The 22,351-nt window shown below is 47.6% G+C and overlaps 12 protein-coding genes across 12 annotated transcripts; 7 read left to right on the top strand and 5 right to left on the bottom strand.

The window, feature by feature from the left end:
• Nucleotides 1-503: 503 nt before the first annotated feature.
• Nucleotides 504-1,821, bottom strand: AUEXF2481DRAFT_468829 (uncharacterized protein). Its single transcript, XM_013491554.1, has 2 exons — nucleotides 1,506-1,821; nucleotides 504-1,440 (listed from the first exon to the last, which is right to left on the bottom strand). The coding sequence occupies exons 1-2, from the start codon at nucleotides 1,700-1,702 to the stop codon at nucleotides 579-581; spliced, it is 1,059 nt and encodes a 352-aa protein (XP_013347008.1). The 5' UTR covers nucleotides 1,703-1,821; the 3' UTR covers nucleotides 504-578.
• Nucleotides 1,782-4,336, bottom strand: AUEXF2481DRAFT_468840 (uncharacterized protein). The gene is made up of 4 exons (XM_013491553.1): nucleotides 4,207-4,336; nucleotides 3,299-4,136; nucleotides 3,030-3,250; nucleotides 1,782-2,969 (listed from the first exon to the last, which is right to left on the bottom strand). The coding sequence occupies exons 2-4, from the start codon at nucleotides 3,945-3,947 to the stop codon at nucleotides 1,881-1,883; spliced, it is 1,959 nt and encodes a 652-aa protein (XP_013347007.1). The 5' UTR covers nucleotides 3,948-4,136; nucleotides 4,207-4,336; the 3' UTR covers nucleotides 1,782-1,880.
• Nucleotides 4,337-5,740: 1,404 nt separating this feature from the next.
• On the top strand, nucleotides 5,741-6,920 carry AUEXF2481DRAFT_36604 (uncharacterized protein). Its single transcript, XM_013491333.1, has 2 exons — nucleotides 5,741-6,426; nucleotides 6,462-6,920. The coding sequence occupies exons 1-2, from the start codon at nucleotides 6,201-6,203 to the stop codon at nucleotides 6,623-6,625; spliced, it is 390 nt and encodes a 129-aa protein (XP_013346787.1). The 5' UTR covers nucleotides 5,741-6,200; the 3' UTR covers nucleotides 6,626-6,920.
• On the top strand, nucleotides 6,463-7,598 carry AUEXF2481DRAFT_468731 (uncharacterized protein). Its single transcript, XM_013491552.1, has one exon. The coding sequence runs from the start codon at nucleotides 6,690-6,692 to the stop codon at nucleotides 7,296-7,298; it is 609 nt and encodes a 202-aa protein (XP_013347006.1). The 5' UTR covers nucleotides 6,463-6,689; the 3' UTR covers nucleotides 7,299-7,598.
• A 315-nt stretch (nucleotides 7,599-7,913) lies between these two features.
• AUEXF2481DRAFT_2085 (uncharacterized protein) lies at nucleotides 7,914-9,554 on the top strand (the record flags this gene model as incomplete). Its single annotated transcript, XM_013491128.1, has 1 exon — nucleotides 7,914-9,554. The coding sequence occupies one exon, from the start codon at nucleotides 7,914-7,916 to the stop codon at nucleotides 9,552-9,554; it is 1,641 nt and encodes a 546-aa protein (XP_013346582.1).
• A 181-nt stretch (nucleotides 9,555-9,735) lies between these two features.
• On the top strand, nucleotides 9,736-11,067 carry AUEXF2481DRAFT_2084 (glycoside hydrolase family 105 protein; the record flags this gene model as incomplete). The annotated part of the gene is made up of 2 exons (XM_013491127.1): nucleotides 9,736-10,917; nucleotides 10,975-11,067. 2 exons carry the CDS (start codon nucleotides 9,736-9,738, stop codon nucleotides 11,065-11,067), a joined length of 1,275 nt encoding a protein of 424 aa, XP_013346581.1.
• A 397-nt stretch (nucleotides 11,068-11,464) lies between these two features.
• AUEXF2481DRAFT_2083 (uncharacterized protein) lies at nucleotides 11,465-12,587 on the top strand (the record flags this gene model as incomplete). The annotated part of the gene is made up of 2 exons (XM_013491126.1): nucleotides 11,465-11,722; nucleotides 11,787-12,587. 2 exons carry the CDS (start codon nucleotides 11,465-11,467, stop codon nucleotides 12,585-12,587), a joined length of 1,059 nt encoding a protein of 352 aa, XP_013346580.1.
• Nucleotides 12,449-13,412, bottom strand: AUEXF2481DRAFT_468853 (uncharacterized protein). The gene has a single exon (XM_013491551.1). The coding sequence runs from the start codon at nucleotides 13,162-13,164 to the stop codon at nucleotides 12,607-12,609; it is 558 nt and encodes a 185-aa protein (XP_013347005.1). The 5' UTR covers nucleotides 13,165-13,412; the 3' UTR covers nucleotides 12,449-12,606.
• Nucleotides 12,827-14,197, bottom strand: AUEXF2481DRAFT_468765 (uncharacterized protein). The gene is made up of 2 exons (XM_013491550.1): nucleotides 13,475-14,197; nucleotides 12,827-13,417 (listed from the first exon to the last, which is right to left on the bottom strand). The coding sequence occupies exons 1-2, from the start codon at nucleotides 14,098-14,100 to the stop codon at nucleotides 13,303-13,305; spliced, it is 741 nt and encodes a 246-aa protein (XP_013347004.1). The 5' UTR covers nucleotides 14,101-14,197; the 3' UTR covers nucleotides 12,827-13,302.
• Nucleotides 14,198-14,436: 239 nt separating this feature from the next.
• On the top strand, nucleotides 14,437-14,888 carry AUEXF2481DRAFT_468709 (uncharacterized protein). Its single transcript, XM_013491549.1, has one exon. The coding sequence runs from the start codon at nucleotides 14,480-14,482 to the stop codon at nucleotides 14,735-14,737; it is 258 nt and encodes an 85-aa protein (XP_013347003.1). The 5' UTR covers nucleotides 14,437-14,479; the 3' UTR covers nucleotides 14,738-14,888.
• Nucleotides 14,889-15,610: 722 nt separating this feature from the next.
• Nucleotides 15,611-16,886, top strand: AUEXF2481DRAFT_2082 (uncharacterized protein; the record flags this gene model as incomplete). Its single annotated transcript, XM_013491125.1, has 2 exons — nucleotides 15,611-15,811; nucleotides 15,882-16,886. The coding sequence occupies 2 exons, from the start codon at nucleotides 15,611-15,613 to the stop codon at nucleotides 16,884-16,886; spliced, it is 1,206 nt and encodes a 401-aa protein (XP_013346579.1).
• Nucleotides 16,887-17,008: 122 nt separating this feature from the next.
• Nucleotides 17,009-17,618, bottom strand: AUEXF2481DRAFT_36601 (glycoside hydrolase family 13 protein). The gene has a single exon (XM_013491332.1). It carries the CDS (start codon nucleotides 17,577-17,579, stop codon nucleotides 17,292-17,294), a length of 288 nt encoding a protein of 95 aa, XP_013346786.1. The 5' UTR covers nucleotides 17,580-17,618; the 3' UTR covers nucleotides 17,009-17,291.
• Nucleotides 17,619-22,351: the final 4,733 nt, after the last annotated feature.

The following is a 22,351-nucleotide window of genomic DNA, read 5'->3' as shown; positions in this document are numbered from 1 at the left end:
ACGAGATTCTGTCATTATTCGCCCTGGGTAAAGATGAAGATCTCAACGTGCATCTTGTCATTTACCTTGACTGAGTCAGGGTCGTCCTAGCATGTAGCTTGGGCGGCATATCTTCGGCATAGGCTAAACATGTAGATTTTGGTGCCTACAATCTTAATCCTACACCTTGGACAGGCTTAATGATAAGATTTGTAAGACTCATAAGCAGAACAGACGTTGCAACCCTACAGATGCTGTGTGATGATGCCTGTGTAGTTTTGTGTGAAATGTGGAAACGATTAGGCGTAGCAGTAGCGATAAGACATAGTCTTAATAGCTCTTGCATTTTTTTTTTGAGTGGACCTTGGTCGCATCTCTAACGATTGCGGCAAAGTTCCTAGAGCCCGTTGCCGCGTGGAAAAAGGGGCGAAAGCGATGCGCGTTCTTGTAAAGACAAGTGATGTCAAAGCCGTCGCATTGCGAGAACCTATCCTTTCTTAACTATAGTAGCTTTCACTCTTCTCTGATCGCTCTTCTTAAATATAAATGGTCCTTGGAGACATCTCGATTCTCTTCGAATATGTGCTATGTACTAGACTCTAAATATTGTGGTAGAGAACAACGTTGTCTATCCCCATTGTAGGGTTAGCTGTACCCGTGCATGTCACGTAGAAGACTAATTCTGGACTATCATATGTAGTCACACCCCTTGCATCTCTGATGGTCCATGATTGATAACCACCCACCTTGTCCACTTTCCACACTTGCACGTTTCCGGCGGTCAAGCCGAGGAAGCAAGACGAGCCGCCTGGCACCTGAGCCCACACATCTGCGGACAGGCTGAACGTCTGCCCCAGTTCCAGAAGCGGGGTGTTTTGAATGACATATGTAGGCGATTCTAGAGTTTGGTGAATGTTTGTGAAGCGGATGATGGCCTGGCCATTGGAAACGTCATAGGTCGAACGCTGGGTGCCGGATCCAAATCTCCAGCCGTCGAAACCGTTGGAGAAATCGCCGTTGACAATGACTTGCTTGCGCTGAGGCACAATAGCATTCGCGTTGGATCTGATCTCGAAGACATTGAGGACCACATTGTCAAAGGCGATTGTCATGTCGTAGCTTCCTTGGCACGACGCCTGCAGGCTCAGGAAAGAGGGCGCCTGAGTAAATGTGCCGCTGACATCAACCTTTGTGCGTATAGACGGCGTGTTGGCGTCGTATTTGAAGCTACCCGCATAGACAACACCACCGTCAGTGTTGAGGTAAACCGAGCACTGATCATTCGTCTTGAAACGGGTAGGGGGTGTGGTGCCAGCCGGGTTGACTACTATCTCGGCGTGGCCATAGAAGCCACTCATCGAGGATGAGGGTACTGGGGAAAAGACCTGCTTGAGAGCACCGCTGATGGATAGGGTTGATAAGGGGCGTGAGTTGACGACACTGAGAGGGAAGGCCATAGAGCTGTATCACGTGTTAGTGGTTGTGCCGCATTTTGAACGTAGAACTGAGGGAAACTGACGCTGCACCTTGTGCGACGGAATATTGTACGGAATATTGTACGGAAGTCTGGCCTCCTGTCCAGCCGGTGAGATCTCCAGTCTCGAAGCCACCGTTGGCGACGAGCGACTGACTGACTCCATTGGGGCCCGAGATACGGAGAGCAGAGTCCACGACGTAAGTCGGAGTGAGGTAAGCAGCTGCCATCTTTTTTTTCAAATAACATTGCGGGTCAGAACCACCAAATTTACCAAAAGTTATGCCGACGCATACACTGCCTTGGGCTGTGCAAAGTGACAAGCAGTCATCGAACGAACTTGCGGTTACAGGGTTGATTCCGACAATGTTACTATCCGTTGTGGTGTAATCCTTGTTGCAAATGATGAGAAATTGACTGCCGTCAGCTAGGGGCACCACAGGTCAGCGTTGGTATGTGTCAAGCATATATCGAGGTGGGAATTTGCCTCGACAGGTCTCAAGGTGGTCAACTTACCAGCGGTGAACTTTTGCCCGTTGTAGTCGCAACTTGCGACGGCGTTCGGACTCTGAGCTGCTGCTGATGACATGGCGCTACTTGATGTGGCATCTCCCGTCGTGGAACTCGCAGATGAGGAGCTCGTAGATGGGGAGCTTATGGACGGGAAATTTGTAGACTCGACCGTGACGATAACAGTCGTGGTTGAGAAAGAACTGACGGTGACAACAGGGAGAGTGAGCCCAATAGTTTGTGTGGACAAAGAAGTGATCGTGATCACATCAGCAGTGGTCTCAGCTGTCGCTGTGGACAGCAGAGTGATTGTATTCACCGGAGCGGATGTCGTCACACTTATTATGATCGTAGATACGCCGGTGACTGGCGTCGCGACCAAGGAACACGCTGACGAGACGACGGTCGATGGATATTTGGACAAGACGGTCGGAACTGAAGCCGCGCGTCGCTCAAGGTCGAGAGCCTGTCTCTTCTGAGGCGGCTTTTCCGCAACGAAAGTAATGGTAGAGCTCGTGGCTGTGACGACGTTGATTTCGGTCGTAGTTGGAGCTGCGGTAATGTATGAGGTTTGAATTTCTGAAATGATGGTTGTTGGTGAACTTGTGACGGTGACTGTAGCAATGCTAACGAGAAGTGTAGATGGGCTGATGGTGGCAGTAGAGGTAATCGTAGTCACTGGCAAGGAATAACCGAGAAGATCCGAGCAGTACGGCTGTAGCGTGTTGGCATTCAACTCATCACGAGCCTGATAAATGGCACCAGGTCTGTTAGGTGAGCCGGAATTTGTAGCGTTACTGAAGACGTATGAGTATCCGATAGTGTACTTTGAGCCATCCGAGGTCTGTCCAACGTTTGTTGCGTATTTTGACGACCATGACTCCGAGTAAAGCGCACAATATTGCCCTTGGGGTTTGCCATTGGCGTAAAGAAGATAGGTGTTGAAGAATTGGCATGTCTGAACAGGTGTTCCGTCCTGGGGAGCATTGTCCAGATTGTATTGAGTCTGGAGTGGTCGTTAATTGCCAGATCCTCTTGCGTGACCATTGACTTTCCGACAACGTACCTGTGATGTACAGTGAACACTGCAGAGTGTAGCATTGAATGGACCATCCGTGAAGAGCTTTGCGCCCATGTAGGTGTTGTACCCCTGTGCGTCGAATGTTGCGTTGATTGCGGCATTGCCAAGATAAGTCGGAGAAGAGTAGCCCTGAGGAGTGGCGAGAGTTTTGTTGACATAGCCGTTTGAGCCCGCGATCAAGATTTGAAAGTCTTGGCGGTATTGACCTGCTATTTGTTAGGAGTGGTACCCGTACCTTACAGCTATAGACTGACCTTTGCCATTTGCGTTAGTGGCATCCAGATTTCCGCCCCAAAATACGCACTTGATCGTCGTCACCGAGCTGGGATTCGGGCAATTTGCACCTGGGTCCAGGCTAGGGTCGCGTTCGAAGTAGATATTGATCGCCATGCATCCGTTGATCTTGTTGCACTTTGCGGCACACGCTTGTGTATCGTAGGACTGGAGTGTTGTAAACCCAAGATAACCATAAGCATTGTTGGAGGCAGCTAGGTTGACAAAGGTTTGGTCATATCCACTGGGAGTGGGTGCACTGGACGCTACTATGCCAAACGTCGTGGCACTGGCGAAGGCAGAAGCGGCATCAGGCGAGTAAGTGGGTGCTGCTGACGCGCCCAGTGGCTGAGTGGCACAGTTTCCTCTCTTTGCCATACGTTGAAGCACAGCCGTTTGCTGCACGAGGTCTGTGACATCGACAGTCACCGATGTCGCCTCTGTGGCCTCTGCATGGATGCTCACTGCGTCGTAAGATACTGTTTGAGATGCAACACCGACGGCGATAGAATAAGAGGGATCCGGGATGGCTTGCACCATCTCAAAGGCGATGTCCTGGGGGACAGGTGTAGACATAGCAAGAGTAGCGAGAACGAGAGCCGCCAGGCCCCAATGTAAAATGCCGCTCATGGTCGGTCCTACCACAGTAATTGGACGATGTCGATGTGAGTCAAGGCAGGAATGTGTCGAGTGTCGCTGAGTAGAGAAAGTAGAATAATGAAAGCTGCATGTTCATTTCGAGGGAAGGGTCTGTGAAGATATAACAACTCAGACCTGCCACGACTTCCACTGAACGTGCCAACAGACCCTCGTGTTTGTCTAAGTTTGCGGCATGAGGCAGTAAGTCGACAGTGAATAGTCTGATTCCGCGAGCCTCTGGATCACGTACCACCCGCACTGGTCGAAGTCTCGATGCATAGCTGAGAAGTAGGAAGTCTATGGTCGATTGTGATACCTGCATGATTGGTTGTCGACGGACATGACCGTACCGAGGCAGTCCTTCACCGCGCGAAAAGCGCATTGATTCTTCCAGGCTCCTGGCCGTGGTCATGAAGGGAATCCGCCAAGACTTAAATGCCAGATCTGGCCAGTCCCTTTTCGGAAGACCGTTGGCTATACGCGTCGTGGCTGGCTGAAAGCTGGAAGTGGTAGCTGCGAAGTCAAGGCGCGTATGAGTTGGGGCTCAAGATCTTCACTGCACCAGCAGAGTATCCAATCTCGGTTCGCTCAGCTCGAAGGTGCGCCATCATGCTAGATCCGTCTTGTTTCAAGAACAACGCCAATGTGCGCCAAGGGGCGAGCCCCGCGTCAATCCATCGGAAAAGCCGTCTGGAGTGATCAAGCCGAAATGATGCGCGCAAACAGACTTTGGCGACGCTTTGCAAGCGCGACTGGCCTAAGATCATGCTGAACTGGGGAAGAACACGTTGTACTTGAGCGCGCTCGACGGGGTGTCTCCCGACAGACTACATTGCGATAATGCCACATGAGACGACGCGATGGAGGGCTAGAGTCGTTCCTGCATCGGCCAGTCAGGACGGCCAATCTTCGGCACAAGAGTCTTGTGCTGCAAATTCGCCATTGTCGCCGGATGACCCATTGTCCTGGACTCATTATTAGACTGCATGAGCGGCAGCCGTAAGCATAGACTAGGACAAAACCGCAGATCGTGTGTACAGCAGCCCGTGGGACATACTCGACCACTGTCGTTGCTAGCAGACCCCGTGGTCTGCCTTGATTCTCTGAGATCTTGACTCCCGGCTTTATCGTCCCTCGACTTTGGAAGCGCTTCCTGCCTTACTGAGGCATGATTTGGTCCAGACTGTTGGTAAGTCTGCTAACACTCACCGTTTCCGTGATGTCTCCAAGGCTCGCGAAGTTTGAGTAGCAGTCGGGTTGTATGAATTGGCGTGACTGGGGCCATTCGGTCTTTTAAAACTTGTCCACGACGCGACTTGTTTTAGACTTGACTTCGCATCCTTCATGTTTTGTCAAGTAAGATCGCATCGTTGCGGAACATCAATCAAAAACAAGGAGGCGAACAACAATGTGCAAGTCGAAGGATTGCCATGGCCAGAAAGGAAATACGACCTTGGTAGCTTGATCTCTAGATCCTCCATGCAATGATTGGGATCAGAAATATGACCATACACTGTTTGCGGGTGGGATATTGCAGCCGTTTGGAAACGACATGAGCATTTGTGACGTTTACCAGGGGTGCTCAGCCATGGTAGGATTCGAGCTAACCACACATCAGCTATACGAGTGCTTCTAGCGCTTCCATGCATTTAGCTTGGGCTCTCTGGCTCAAAAACCATGGCTCATCTCGCCTCAACTGGCTGCTGCAACAATTTAGCGTCAGAACTTAGTCGTTCCTGGATGCTTGTTCACTTCATGCTGACAGCGCTCCGGGCCGCTCTTATGCTTGGCTCACGGACAGATCTGACTACTCTATGCTATAACGATCTTGGCAGATAAGATATCCACAATCGAAGGATCACGCGCCATGTAAGCCAGACTCGCGTATCTACGACCACTCGCTGGACCACTCGATTGCACTGCCCATTTTGTTTACACTGTTCTTACCTGAATCTCTGAGCCACAATGTGTACGACAATCAAAATCCCGCTGCAAAAACCAGTCTCCTGTCTACCACTACAAAAAGAAATCGAGTTCCCCGTCAACTCCACCAAGCGACAACCACATACATCCACCTCTGCTTCTTTCCCGTCGATTCGATGAAGCTACCACTTCCGCTCCTTAGCTTATTGCTGCCAGCCTTATTCTGTGCTGCTTCATCAACTCCGGCTCCACACCAAACACTTACTGCTCAGACTGCAACAATCTCGCTGACCCAGGTCACCCCTCCCCCTCGACGCAATGATGACTTCGCCCGAGCATCCTACCTATATCCTTAAATCTTCCCCCAATATCAACCGCGAACACACTATTCCACCCAAAACCTGCACGCCTGGCTGGCTTCAACTCGTAGGGTTAGGGTTTCCTAACCCTAGAACCCTGGTCCTGAGGGACAAGTTCCCGCGGACGCATGTAATGCACTGTGGGTATACTTCCCGAACTTTGCGGCAGCAGTGGCTTTCGCTACCTTGTTCGGCATGCTCACCATCGTCCACATCAGTCAAGCCATTATATATCGCACAGCCTTCTGCTTGATTACCATCATGGCTTCTCTTTGGGAGACTGGTGCTAATGCTTTCCGTGCTCTCGGACCCAAAGATCAGCAGTCCTCGGGTATCACGACTATCGCCCGGATCTTGGTCTTGGTGGCTCCTATCTGCAGATCTTGAGTTGGCAAACGACTGTATTATTATGTTCTGAGTTTTGGATTTAGGGGTCAACGCTTTTGCAAATATGGTTTTCGCTCGCATCGTCCACTTTTACTCGTCTACTCGCAAAGTATTGGTTTTCTCGCCCTCAATTCTGGCTCTTATCTTCGTGACGCTTGACATCGTATCTTTTGTCATTCAGCTTGTGGGTGGTGGCATGGCTGGTCCTGGCGCAAGTGTGTTGTGCACAAACGAAGGGCTTGAGCATCTACATGGGCGGAATTGGCACGCAGGAAGACTTCATTATCCTGTGGATCTTTTTTTGGCTTGGTCAACAAGTTTCACCGCGAGCAGCTCCAGGCAGAAATACAAGGACGTTCGACCGCGGAAAAGCTCAGTGGGTGGAGATGGCTCACCTGGACGCTATACAGATGCTTACTGGCAATCACCATCTGCATCATCTATCGCCTGGCAGAATTCTCCCCTGGGCTTGGCACAAAAAACCCTCTTCCAAGCAATGAGCCTGTCTTGGACGTTTTGGAGTCGACACCAATGTGGCTGGCCATTCTTATGTGGAACATCGTTCATCTTGGTCACTACATCCGAGGTACAGACGCCAAGATGCCACCTTCGTGGCTGTCGCGTTATCTCTGCTGCTGCTGTCGCAAACGTCGCTGTAACGACTGCAATGTGAAGGTCGGTCGTGCTGGAGATCACCATCATCGCTTAACTGATCAGTTGGGCATGGAGGATGAACAAAGAGTGTATCCTTCCTCGGAAAGTTACAGTGCTCGCGTCGTTGCGGCTCCGATCAATCCGTTTCTAGACGCGCTATCTCGCGACCTTCCTTCGCATAACAAGGTTAGAGGATAGCGTTGTCATCTTCGTTGAATACTCGATACGGTATGGAGTCAGCTCCTTGAAGCTTACTCTATTGCTCCTACTGTACGCTGCTCAGAATGCAGAGCGCTGGCCTGTCGCGTGGTCTGCAACTATTTCTGGACTCATCGGTTCAACAGTTGCGGTCAAGATATTCTTAGCACTTTGGCTGTCACTGGCTAGACGTTCGGCTTTTGTGGGAACCAATAACTATTCAGCGGGTGAATCGATGGCTCACTCAAATCTCTAATCCCAAGTATGCGTGATTTCAACTTACGACGTTGAAGCCTGACACGTGCTTTTGCAGTCTGTGACGTCTCGATTCCGCGATGACCCCCACATCTCGACTAGCCTGGTAATTCCAGACGCACCACATTCTGGCTTCCCACTTTCCATTCTTGTTCTTGAACGCCAGATGAAAGCATTGAGAATGGCAAACAATCTACTCGAGCACGCCCTTCTAGGCCCTCTGCAAGGTCTTGCGGTCACTGAGCGACTGACCCAATATCGATCCATTCCTTATGGCTTCATCAAGCAGAGGTTCGCCAGATCGGAAGTGTTGACAGACGTGCCACGACGAAAAAAGTTTGCACATCCGACACCAAAGGAGATCTTTGATGCGACCAAGCAAGGGCCGCAAAGCATACAACCCCTCAAGTCTGCTCAGATGGACGCCAAGTCGAACCAGCTGCCCGAGGACGTCGAAGAACAAGAACAAGCCGAGGACTGCTTGCGACTGACCATCACAGTACCAAGTGATGCGACGTTCGAATCGAAGCTCCCGGTCTTGGTCTTCATCCATGGTGGCGCATTCTTTATCGGATCTGGAGAGCGGAAGTATTACGAGCCACTCACACTTTGCACGCAAGCTCTGAATATGCAAAAGCCTCTTGTATTCGTGTCTGTCAACTACCGTCTAGGTGCCCTTGGCTTCTTTCACTCGCCAGATGCTGAAGGGCTGATGCCTCCGAACAACGGCTTACATGATCAGCTCACCGCTTTCGACTGGCTTCGAACCAACATTGGCGGATTTGGCGGCGACGTAGACAACATCACGGCAATTGGGCAGTCGGCCGGTGGGGAGAGCTTGAGTCTGCATAATCTGAGTGGGAGAACAAATCCTCTTTACAAGCGATCAATCATGTTTTCTGGCACCCCACTGACTATGCCCGACAAGACACCTGCTGAGCACCAGACAAACTTCGTCGCGCAGGCAAAGAAACTAGACATCGATACGGGAAATCTGAGCAGTAAACAGATAGCTCAGAGGATGATCGATTGCGATGTCTCCAAGCTCCGGGATCTGAGCTATGTCGGTCAACCTTGTGTCGATACTGAGATGATACCACACAAAGATCATGCAACGCAGCGCGACATATTTGCAGGCAGAGCTAGACAAATCGACTGGCTGCAGTCGCAAATTATCAGTTCATGTGGCTACGACGGCAGTATATCGAATATCATGATGCGAGGCGACGACAAGCGCAAAGACCACGCAAGAAGCTTCATCAAGGTCGCTGAGGAAGTTCTCCACAACCCCAAGAAGCTACTACAGATCTACGGAATACAAGAGACTACGCCAGATGAAGAAGCCCTGGAGAAGATCTGTCAGTTTGAATCAGATATTGGTTTCTTTGCCCCTGCGTTGGCTATGGTAATGGGGACTGCTGGTAAAACGGCTACTTACTTCCAACTGTTCGATCTTGGGAACCCTTTCTCTGACCTTCTAGAAGAGAAAAGATTTGCATCGCACACATGGGACATCGTGGCTCTACTGGGAGCGTATGAGGACAGGCTACCAGATAACTACGCGGAGAAGATCAGAGAATGGAGGGAGAGATACATCAAGTATGTTGTTGATGACGAAGCTCCATGGAAAAATTTCGAGGAAAGTGAAAGGTCAGCGATGTATCTAGTTCCAAGTGCTGGGCCGTCAATGGAGGTCGAGCTTGGAGCTGTTTTGGAGGGAAGGTTGAAGAGACTATTGGACCTAGCCGAAGAGGAGGGATCAGATGGTGCCGATACTCTGTGGGAAGGTGTTTGTCGTCGCTGGCTGATGAAAGGCGAGTGACGCGACTGACTATATGTCGTTGTGTACCATGATTAGGTGTACCATGATTAGGTGCAGGAACGATTTTGAGTTTGGTGTGGGACCAACACGTCATCGGGATCTACACGAAGTGTAACACTCACGATTGTTTACAGCGAAACCTGACTCCCTTCATTGTTCCACCTTGAGTGAAGACCTCAACATGCGAGTGGATAGATCTTGGACGTTTGCGCTGTATGCCTTCGGCACCTCTGCTGCTCAAGCACTGCAATGTCCGCCTCTTGCCCAGCACTATGCATTTCAGATGATCGCTAGCAATATCGAAAGAGGGCAAGGCGCAGCAGCAAGCACATCAGGCACAGGACTCATCGAACTCGGCATCTTCTATCAAGCTCTGCGACAGGGGATTGCAGCGACAGACGACACTATTCAAAAGCAGGAATGGACGGCATATCTACGCAACAGCACCGCAAGTGCTATACCACTGTTCACAGATGCGACATTGTCTGCCCAATATCCCCTTGATCGATTCTCCATCGGTACTGAGATGATTCAACAATCCAAGGAGAGACATGATGATGGGTTGAACCTTGCGATACAAGTACTTCAGGAGTCGCTCAAGCAACAACCTTGCAATGCGAATGGGGGATTGTGGTATTACAATAACGCGAACAACCTGAGTGCTTATCAAAACCTTTCTTACACCGACGGCATGTATTCGTATCCAACATTTGCGATCTTGAGTTCTGATAACTCGCCCAATGACAAAGGCTTGTTTGGTAGTGCGGCCGTACTTGAGCAGCTCGAGATCCTCAAAGCCATCTGCGATGATGGAACAGGACTGCTGGTTCATGGTTACGACGCTCTCAAATATCACTCTTGGGCCAACTCAGAAACTGGCGCAAGTCCCTCTGTCTGGGGTCGCTCATTGGCATGGTATACACTCGGCGTTGTCGAAGCGCTCGCTGCCCTCCAAGCATCAACTTCATCAAACACAATCCTGGAGACCAGGATCGCGCGTGAGAATATGATGGCGCTTCTCAATGACCTTCTCAGAGCTCAGTTAATTGCCATTGAGCGAGGTCTCGCTGTCAACGGACGATACAGTGTCTGGCAGGTCGTTGATTTACCTGGTGCCACAATTAATAGCACCCAGAACTTCGTCGAGATGAGTGCAAGTCTGATGACCGCATACTCCCTCCTCAAATCTGCTCGCGTCGGGTTCATTAAAGAAAGCAAGCTACGTGTCAAAGCTATTGCCGCGGGCATTGGACTCTGGGACAATGTCCTTGAGACACAAGTCACCCGCGATACCAACGGGACGTTGAATCTTGGCGGAACAAGTTCGATCGCAAGTCTGAGTCCGCAAAACGTCAATGCCGAGGTATGCACTCTCGAGTTCGATCCACAGAGACTCATGATGTTGACTAAGCAATCCCAGTACTATTCTGCCAGACCTACGTTGAATAATAGCCTGATTGGTACCAGCGCTTTCATCCTTGCGAGTCTTGAGTTGGAGAAACTATGTAGTTGAGCATACAGCAACGATATCTATCGAGGAGGCAGTGTATCTTCGCGGCCCTAAGGCTGGAGTGCGACAGCGAATCAACTGACAAGGAGTTGTAACAAAGTGTAACGCTCCAGAAGGGCACGGCAGCCGAGTGGAAGCCTCCGGGCCAGGTGAAACGGTGTTATGGATCCGGCGAGAGACTGTTAGCGGTTCTCCGCTTAGGGATAATCATGATCTGATGGCATCACTTTGCATACATCTCGGGAAATTCGCCTGATACAGCGTTCATATAGTACAGGTGAGGTCTTGAAGTTACATCAAATACCCGTTGCCATCTCAGATTACTATAACAGCGTCTGTCACCCATCGTCTCAAGTTCCTAGCGCTGTATTTGTCCTTGCAACAGTGCTGAAATAACCTCATGTCGACTTCAAGTGGGGAACTGCATGTCAGCAACACGACTGCTGTAGTGCCGTCAGTTTTTCTGGGTCTCTCTATCGTCTTCGTCGGACTGCGTATTTTGGTACGAACGAAATTACTAGGCTCATTCTTGACTGAAGACTGGCTCTGCTTGGTAGCTCTGATTTTCTTTGTCGCTCAAACTGGTCTGCTACTAGGATTCGACGCATTGCTGGCGTCGCCGAAGCTTGACTTGGGGATCCTCAGAAAAATCATCAATGTTTGTGCCATGCTTGCTTGTTTGTCAAATAGAGTATGGCAAATCGCTAATTCACCATACTTAGTTTGTCATATCAGACGTTGTTTTGTACCTTTGCGCATCAATTGCGCTCAAGCTGTCGCTTGCCTTTTTCTTTTTGCGATTCATTCTTAAGCGCTGGCAAAGGATTCTTATCTGGACTTTCTTGGCAATCTTCATCGCCGACAGCATCTCCTCCATTTTCTTGGTACTCTTCTGGTGCTCCGATCCGACAGAATACGCTACCAAGACTTTGACGGGACAATGCAGTGGCACCAGCAGAGCTTTGAACGCGGCCAACATCCTGCAGGGTGTGCTTAACGCAGCGACAGATTGGCTCTTTGCGACGCTTCCCATCTTCGTCGTTGTGAGAACCACAATGAATAAGCGAGAAAAAGCCATCGTTACATGCATATTCGGTCTTGCAGTCGCCGGCTCTATTGCCGCCATACTGAGGGCGGTGTACTGGCCGGCTCTGACGAAAGGTTCGTTGTCCGGCTTCCGAAGAGGTATGATGTGGTGTACTGTAGAGATTGGTGCCGGCATCATTGCCTCTTCCGCTGCAACACTTAGACCAATACTTAAGAAGATGAACCTAAGCGAGCGCTGGAGTTGGGACGGTAGCGGCGGAAATCAAATAGACGCAAACAGCGAGCCGGAACACCCCGAAGATGTGGAGAAGATAGGCTCCCCTTCGTCGACTGGTACTGGTACGGAATTGTTCAGTGCGTCTACTAGAGAATGGTGGGATACAGAATCTGTCTCGCCGAATCTGGAGAGGATTACGTTGGTGGATGCTACGCAGTCCAAGGCTATGACGGCAGCGAGAAGAATGAGCAAGGACTAGGTGACTGTTGTGTGAGCCGTCAAGTACCCATTAGATTGCCATAGTCCGGCATGCATCTCAAGACTGTTGCTATCTTGGATGCGTACGCGTGGTCTCCCCCACGAATTTTTTGGATGAGCTCGCATAGTTTCTGCAAAAGCAATTCTACGCTGGATTCAAGATCTGCAGATTGATCAGCCAGCGTATCGAGTCTCGGATAGCCGGAGTCAAGCGTCATCTGTGTTGATGAATTTAGGGCCTTGCTGAGGCTCACGGCGATATCGTACACCTTTTCAACCAAGCCAACGCCATGAACCTCCATCGAACATAGACTCAAGCTGTCGCAAGCATTCAGCAGCTCGTTTACAACCTGATATGCAAAATCATACTGCAACTCAGCATGATCGGACGAGTCCAATAGCAGCCCATGCGACATACATAGCTCCCACAGTCGGTTGAGCAGCCAGAATTGTGTGACCGAGATGTCGGCTAGTTGACTCTCACGCAACTGCGGAAGCGGTTGGAGATACGCAGATGGTTCGAACGAGAGTTTCCCAACCATGCAGCCTTCGCGAGCGCGCCGTTGTGCTCGAAACATTCGAACAGCTTACCTTCGGTCAAAGGTCTCGCATCGACCATCGCTGTACTTGCAGTAGCCAGCCCAGCACTCAACAACGCTTTCGTCAATGGCCTCAATGTTTCCATGAGGTAGAGTAGTCCCGTCATTCCAACGGCATCAGCTTGATCTTGATTCATCGAGGACGACGAGGAGCTGAAGGCGCGCATGAAGTATGCATTGATAGCGGGACTCCCTCGGAAACCAATAGAATGGCGTTTTGGGAGAGCATACGCTTTGAATATGTGATCAGCTCTTGAGTCAAAACACCTAGAATTTCACATGTACATACCTCTCCGTGACAGTTAGGACTAGATGCGTCCGCAACCACTGTTCTCTAGTCTTTGCATCAAGGCTGTTGTAAGCCTGCGACAAGTGCATCGACAAGGAATTGGCGAGATCGACGGCCTCTTTCAATCGATGATGTGCTCCTTTGTGTTCTCCATGACCAAACAAGCAAGCAAATATTAAAAAGCTTGTCAGAATCATGTAGACCGAAGGATGCTCTCCAAAGTCCACAGTCATTCGCATCTCTATTGATTCTTCCAGCAGCATACGAGCTTGAACAGACCGGGAAGGTGTCGAAGCGACCTCATGAATCTGGACTGGTTGAGTCATGGTGAATGCACAAAGCGCAAGGAGCATTGCCCCGAACTGTGGTCCGTGATGATGCGTCCGCAGAAGCATCTCTTGATAGATCATTGTGCGACTCAGAACCGGGACTGTGGAGTGCAAGCGCTTGAAGTAGACATCGATCCAGGGGAGAAGTGCTTCCTGACTGATGGTTTTAGGCCAGATCTCTACACACTCCACGACTGGCGACAGATCCTGCTCGTGTATTGCGGTGAAGGCATCGAGAGAGTCGTCTATCGGCGATCCAATCGGTAGACTTGGTAGCAAGAATCCAGAGAACTCCATGTCCTGAGGGAGGGCGTGCCTGATTTATGCCGGACCTTGGTCTTCCGAGATTTCCACATCTGCCGTCCAGTTTTGTTGTACACTGCTGGTCAGAGGTAGAGAGTATGACGTGGCTGCAGGGTTCCAGTGATCGAGAGAAGGATTTTGCAGCGGGTTTTCATGGTTAGGCCATCCGACGACGCTACACTCATCCGATGCGACACAGATGCTTCATGCGTGCTCGAAGGACTTGTGACGGTGTGTCTAGCTATGAGCGAGGCCGACGGAGTCTCTTCGGAAAACCTGAGCAAGCTGTCCCCAGAGCTCGTTTTGGATTTTCGTCTGTAAATGTCTGCGGCCCAGCCGGAGGCAGGTCCTCTCTTCTTTCGCACTTCGTTGAATGTACATTCTCTTGCGACTGTTGCAAGTCTTGCACGGATTTCCCATATTACATCGAACCTTCCTCTGTTTGCATAAGTCACAGGCCTATCAGGGTCACCACAGGCTTTTGCGCTTCAAACCTCAAGTGACCTGCCCTGTCTGCGATGGTCTTTGTCCGGTTTTGCGGTACTCCCGCGGCTGCATCTATCGTCGTGAACATGTCGCGAGTATCTGCGAAGCAAGGTGCGAGCCTAATCTAGCGGCGAGTTTGATCTGACGACCGTCGCGAAGATGAGAAGATGAAAACACTTGCAGCATTAGCAAAGACGGAATCATAGAAATGTGTGGGTCGCCCCGCGTTGTCGCCCCGCGCTGTCGCCCGAGATCATCATCTCGACCAGGTGGGGAAATCTGCCGCGTCGATGTCCGCCCGTCTCGGCAGAGCCGACGGTGTGTATCTCGGACCGATACCTGGCAATCTACGGCTTGCGAGTGTAGGCATGAAAATCTCGAAGAACTCGTTCGTCGCTGGGAAACCGCTTGGCCAGCATCACATCAGGTCGCTTCGAGATCATCAATCGTGCGCGACACTCGATCTACCCATACATTAAGCTCTGAGCCTTCGCGAGCGCATCCAAGCAATTCACAACCTAAGCGCATTGTCTAAAGCTTAAAGACCGGATTTTGCATCGTAAGCCACGGATAATCATCAAAAAAGAACTTCAGGACTTGAGTTTCCTGCAGGTACAGGTATAGGGAAATACGAACGAGCATTGTATTTCGGCGACGCGCGTTCTGATACGTTTGATACCGGAAAAGCTAGATCGTATCTCGGGAAGGACGGCAGTCGCGAAGATATGCCTCAGATAAGAACCAGACACGTCCAGTCATGTCACGCAGTGGCCTCAATTGACATCAGGAACCTTTCCCGAATGATGGTTGTTGCTTTGCATTTGACATGTCGCATCGCTCCAAAGAGATCAGAGCTACTGCAGGCGACAAATGCACCCCAGATAACGGCCAGACCCGACATTGAATATTGCCAACACTTTACCAATGGCGGGACATGGCTTGTAAATATATAAGCGTCTGCGCACCTGCATATTATGCGCCATCCGTTCAATCCCTGAAAATCCGGACCTCCGTCAACATGAGGCTCAATTCTCTATGCCTCTCGAGTCTTCTCGCTGCCAATGCTTTAGCTTCATCTTTCGCTCACACACCCTCCAAGCCGAAGCATCGCTCGGCGCTGACTAGCCCCGAGCGCCGTAGCACATTGGCGAAGAGAGACGCGTCACTGCTCTGCTCTACTGCAGCGCCTATCAAGCCTAAGATTGTGATCATCAGCATGGTAAGTACTTTGTACCGAGCAAGGACAAGACTCAACGCTGATACCTCATTGGTTCTCCTCCGAAGCAGAGATCTGGTACGAGGACACCTCTCTCAACCTTTACGCAAACAACGTGACCGTGCCTGGGTTTTCTTCTCTCTTTCCTGACGCACATTGCACGGCGTCTGGTGAAGTATGTCAAATGACCACTGGTGAGGGCGAGATCAACGCCGCCGCTTCAATTCTCGCGCTCTGGCTGTCAAAGTGCTTTGACTTGACCTCCACTTACTTCATGATTGCTGGCATTTCTGGCGGTAATCCCCATCACGTCACTACCGGTTCCGTTACTTTCGCCAAATACGCCGTGCAAGTGGGTCTGCAAGAGGAGTTCGACCATTCTCAAACTCCCGACAACGCTACATCCGGGTACTATCCACAGAACGCCGACTACCCTGATGAGGCCAGTTCGGAAGATTATCCCGGCTCACTCTACGGTACCGAGGTTTACGAAGTCAACGAGAACCTCCGCGATCGGGCTTACTACCTTGCATCCTTGGCCAAGCTCAATGATACCGACGCTGCAGCTAAATACCGGGCTAACTACCAATTTGCCCCTGCCAACCAGCCCCCCCGTGTCGTCAAGTGCGATAGCGCTACATCTGACCAATACTGGTCCGGATCTGTCCTCGGTGACGCGTTCGGCAACTACACCGAGCTACTTACCAACGGCTCTGGAATCTACTGCGGTACTCAGCAAGAGGACAATGCAACTCTCGAGTCCTTGCTCCGTGGCGCTGTCCTAGGGATGCTTGACTACAGCCGTGTCATCATTATGAGAACTATTAGCGATTTTGATCGTGCACCCCCCGGCGAGACTGAGGTCTACCATCTGCTTTACGCTGCCCAAGAAGGCTTCACACCAAGCATCCACAACATATACGTTGCGGGAATCGAGATTGTCAAGGACGTAATGAAGTATTGGAACGGAATATATGACAGAGGCCTGACACCTGGCAATTACATTGGTGATGTATTCAACAGCTTGCCAGGTCCTTTTTCGCCAGATATCGGCACTGCAGCATCATACATCAATTGAATCCAACGACAACAATATCCTTAATCGGGCTTTACAAATCCAGGGGAAAGAGAGCCAATCATCGGCAAGGACGCCACGGTGTAAAGTTTTCGATCAAAAGAGTCACGACGATGCGTCGCTGGAGAGTGTTACATCAAATTTCATTGTATTCATTTGTGCCACTACCTTATCTGGTCACAAGTACGACTGCGCCGAAAGGCATCAACGTCACATTGCTAGCTTTGATGACAGCACCGTATGGCATCAATTTCACACTGTCAGCCATCACACCCTCCTCTTGGTTGGAAATCATGACTTCAAACTCTTGTTGTGCAAAAGACTTGATGTGTAACTTTTGCTCTCGATCCGAGAAGTTCAGTAGTACGACTGCCCCTTGGTCGGTTTCCTGGCAGCGTCGCTCGTATCCTAGGACCTTTTCCCCGTGTCTCCTTCACATAATGGAGTGTAGGAGCTGTATGTAAGCAAGTAGATGTACTCTTTTCGCAAAGAAAGCATCTTGCGCCAGTTTGCCAGTACGCTGTTTGAGTCATCAGCTTGACTTGCGACATTCCAATCGACGTAGTCACGATTGATGGTCATCCACAGCTGGGTGCCTTCTGCAGAGAAGCCTGCGTTGTGACTTTTATTCCACTGCATAGGTAGCCTTCCGTGGTCGCGTGCCTTAAGCTGAAGCTCCCGCATCACGTCTCCCATATTGGATTGATCATCACCTCTGGCGCTGAGCATGGCGTCGTAGTAGTTGCGATCCTCAACATCAATGTATGCATCAGGTCCGTACTCTTTTCCAAGGTTGGTCATACCTATCTCCTGTCCTGCAAGCATGAAAGGTGTTCCGCTCAATGTGAGTAGATAAGTGGTGAGCATCTTTGCTGCGGTAAAGCGATGTTGAGGTGCTTCCGATGCGTATCGACTGAGCGAGCGACCACTGTTATGATTGTCCAGGTAAACGCTGTTTCAGCCATTGACATTAGGCATGACACGCTGCCACATGTTGGTGAGCTGTCGGATTTTACGAGGATGAAAGTCACCACGACCATATTGCTCGACAGCTCCGAAGTCCATGTCGACGTTGTCCCCGGCGAAGACCATGTTGAGCTCGCGTCTCCTTGGCGACGTACTCGCTGACCGATCGTTCGTCTTTGATAAAGCCAAGCTCACCGACAGTCATTGCATCGTACTCGTCAAAGACAGCTCGCGTCTCCCGGATGTAGTCGTGCATTCTTGGTCCAGAGGCAAAGAACTCAGCACCTGATTGATATGGTATAAATAGTATTTACTTACGTAAGCTACTAGTCTATCTGGTTTAGGTCCTAAGGTGCTAGTAGTAAGGAACGGTTCGTATAAGTACTACGTCGGCCTTAGATCCTCTGTATCTATTTTAAATCCTTATCTACTAGACGTAGTTATTAATAGTAGTCTTTATACGTAGGCTTCTTATCTTTACTAATTATAGCTTTTATAAGTCTTATATTAATTGCGACTTATAACAGCGTTTTCTTCTTACTATCGTCTTAGAATGAACTACTAGTATTAAGAAGGGCTTTATTAAACCTACTAAGAAAGGCTATAAAGTCCTTATTATCTTATTTTATATAGTTAACTTATATAAAGGCCTTCTCTTTCCTTTATAGATCGTTAAAGGCTCTATCTATTTCGGTAAGAAAGTCGGCGAGCGTTAGAACGCTATAATCTTAGTTTATACGAATCTATAGAGTTATTCGTTTAGCGGCGAGACTAGTTAGTCTATTAAACGTATAGTAGACTTTCTCCTTATCTAATAAGAAGGTCCAGTCGTCGATTATAAGTTTACTTCTTAAGTTAAGGTAGAAAGTAGTATATTTAATAGAGTTAAAAAGTATCGCCTAGTAATCGGAAGCTAGAGCTATAAAAGGAATAGTTATTAAGGGGTAGAACTATTACGTATATTATAATTAAGTTAGGTGACTACTATTATAGTATAGGAGTCTTTATATTATAGCTTCTCCGTATTACCTAACTTCCTCTTACTATATCTGTTACCCTAACTACTATATTATAACACTCCTCCTTAGTCTAGATAGTAGATGTTAGTAAGACCTAGTTAGTTAATAAATCTTATAACGTCTAGCTTAGGTAATAGCTTTATAAAGCTATCTGTAACTATATCTCTTATTCCTATAAACTCGACATTAATTCTATTCCTCCGGTATAAGTGTTATAGGGTCTTACTAAAGTAGCGACCCTAACCTCGGCTGACGCCGGGAATTCCCCGACTTAGCGTATATAAGCGTCGTACGAAGAGGACGGACCTTTCGTCCTCTTCCTTTTCCCCTTTAGTAAAACTGTTACGAGCTAAGTTAAGCGTAACGGGATTTACGACGATTATTACCGGATACGGGATCCTACTCTAAGGATTCCGCTAAGAACCTGGATCTCTATAGAGCACACTATATAAGGCTGCTACCTCCTACACCCTACTCTATACGATCTCTCGTTCTCTCTACTCCCTCTAGATTATATAGAATAATAGAGTATATAGAGTAACGTATATACACTCATTATCTATTAAGTATATAGGTAGGTAGGACGACCTTAGGTAGTCCTACGTTTAACTTAATTAGTTATTCTAATAGTCCCTTTAGTATATACTACTTTATATACTACCTACTTTACTTCGCTTAACACTCCGCTTTACGAGTCTAACCCTATAACCTATTATCTTATCCTAGATAGTTAGCTATAACAACTTTAAACGCCCTTAGAATAAGTTACTTAAGTAATACTACCCTAAGAGGTATACCTAGCGAGGCTGGTAGAAACCGCTCTACTAGTACTACTTAAGACGATAGTAAAGTCGCTAAGCCCGACCTCTACTATAGAGACCGCTAGAGGCTTAACGATTAGCTTAACTAGATAGATCTTTACTATATCTTTACTCCTATAGAGGAAGCTAAGAAGACTATCTTTACTAGTACCTATCTCTGTAGAAGAGCCTAGCACTAGATGAAACTAATACTTTAGAAGTTCCTTAATAAACGTAAGGACACTAACGGGATTATAATAAGCTTTATTAAGTTTAAGACCGAGATACGCCGTATCTTTAGCATCTCTAATAAAGATAAGGTTACTATACGCCTTATTTAGCACATCCGTTAGTACACTTTAGTATCTAAATATACCGCTAAGTTCTAGGAGTACGCCTAAGTTACCGATTAGGATAACTCCGCCCTTATAACTATATATCGACGTAGTCTAAAGGAAAACGTTAAAGACGAACTTATATAAGCCGGCATAAAAATCGAAGATCTAGATGATCTTATCCGTATAACGATCGAAATCGACGATAATCTTTACGAATATGCTATAGAATAACGCTACGACGTAGCCCCTCGAGGTAAGTCTAGTTACATCCTATACTGTAATTATAAAGGAAAGAATAACTTCGGTAGACGTAACTAGTACTAGGATCCTTACGGACCCTAGCTAATAGAACTAGACGTTACCGAAGATCGACGATCGAATAGGAAGAAGTAGTTTAAAGGGAAGAGTTCGATAACTTACTATAGATGTAGTAAGAAAGGCTATATAGTAAGGGATTATTATTTAAAAAATAAAGTGCCTCGAAGATAATTTAATATAATGTAGCGCCGCCCTAACGTCGGGCTAGAGCGCTAGGAACTCGAGAAGCCGAAACCGAAGATTAAGAATCTTTAATATAATTACTATAGAAGGCTTAGCTAGACCGTATGCTACGACGACAGCTGCTTAATCTACTATAGTTCTAAGATAGGATCTAGATAGTTTCCCTCTTAGCTAAAGGGTAGAGGAAAAGGCTACTATAATATTATTACTAGGAAGGATAACCTTAAGGAAGAAGAAATCGAAGTAGATAGTGTCGAAAGTAATCCTAAAGAGGACACTACTAATAGCGAAGAGGAATCTAAAGAAGAATCTATCGACGACGACTATAATTACCTTTATAACGGTAAGGAAGGCATTAAAGTACTTTATACTTATATTTTATCGTGTTTTACTAAGATGTTTAACGTTATAATAAAATATAGAGAGGAAGCCTTCCCGGAGATTAATAGATAAAGATTCTTATACCCTTATAACTTCGATAANATNCTAGATTAGATCCGTAAGGCATTTTAGGAACATCGATTAGTAGTAGTCGACTACGACTTTAAGGCTTTNATTTAGGAAAGGCCGCTACTTAGAAGTACCTTTATACTTATAGGATATATTATTCCTACTAAAGAACGTATTAATAGAAGTATACGAGATAGCATTAATTTGCTACGATCTCGATACGGATAAGCTTAATAATAGTAACGAGTGCTATATAAACGACACCTCTACGAACTTAAAATAGGAACTAAAAGTAATAGTAAAGTTACTTTTACGAACCTACCTATTAACATCGATTTAGGAAAAGAGTAGATTCTTATAGTAAGGGCAGCTAATGAGAATGTAATACGATCTAAGCCCTAGTATTAACATTATTAATAACGGTATTTCGTACACTAATTACCGTATAAGGAAAACGACTATACGTAATAATAGACTCTAGAGTAAGCGGAAACTTTATATCTATATTAGTAGTCGCTCGATTCGGAATAGCTACCTAATCGAAAGAATATAGATACGACCTAATAGCGGTAGACGGCTTAGCGTTACCTAGCGTATTAGAGGAAACGGTACNTCTAAGGATTATTACCTAACGGCACTATAAGGACATTATCTTAGATGTTATAGAAATAGCTAATTACTATATCGTCCTAGGTATACCCTAGTTAAGGTAATATAACCTAGTAATCGATTAGATATTACAATTATTAAGGTTCGAGGAGTGTAACTACGTAGTCGACTCGCGACCTACGCACTAGTAGCGTTCGGTAGTAGATAAGAGGAAAGGGCGAAATTAGGCTATAATAGCATATATTACTATTACCTCGACTAAGGTATTAGTAAAGAAGCATAATACTAGCTCCGTAGGCACCGATCTTANAGGTTAGATAGGCTACGAAGCGAGAGTTATTAAAGGAAGTTACGTACCTTCTAATATCCCTAAATAATATAGTAAATAGAAACGCTTATTTTAGGAAGAGGAGAACGTAAACGCGTTACCTAGGCATCAGCCGTAGGATTACGAAATTAGACTCGAACTAGGAAAGTAACCTACATTTAGACCTATCTATACGTTATCTAAAAAAGAACTTAAGACGCTTCGAGAATACCTAGACGAGAACTTAGTATAAGGATTTATCTAAAAATTAGAATCCCTTATAGGTTACCTAATTCTGTTTATACTAAAGAAAGACGGTAGCTTACGACTATACGTCGATTACCGAAAGATTAACGATATTACTATTAAGAATCGTTACCTATTACTAAATATTAAAGAACTATAAGACCGCCTCTTAAAGGCTAAGTGGTTTTTAAAGATTAATCTTAAAGGAGCCTATAACCTTATCTAAATAAAG

Source organism: Aureobasidium subglaciale (genome assembly GCF_000721755.1).
Source record: "Aureobasidium subglaciale EXF-2481 unplaced genomic scaffold scaffold_3, whole genome shotgun sequence".
Lineage (NCBI taxonomy): Eukaryota > Fungi > Ascomycota > Dothideomycetes > Dothideales > Saccotheciaceae > Aureobasidium > Aureobasidium subglaciale.
The sequence above is the reverse complement of the archived record's forward strand: the minus strand, read 5'-3'. Positions and strand labels throughout refer to the sequence as shown.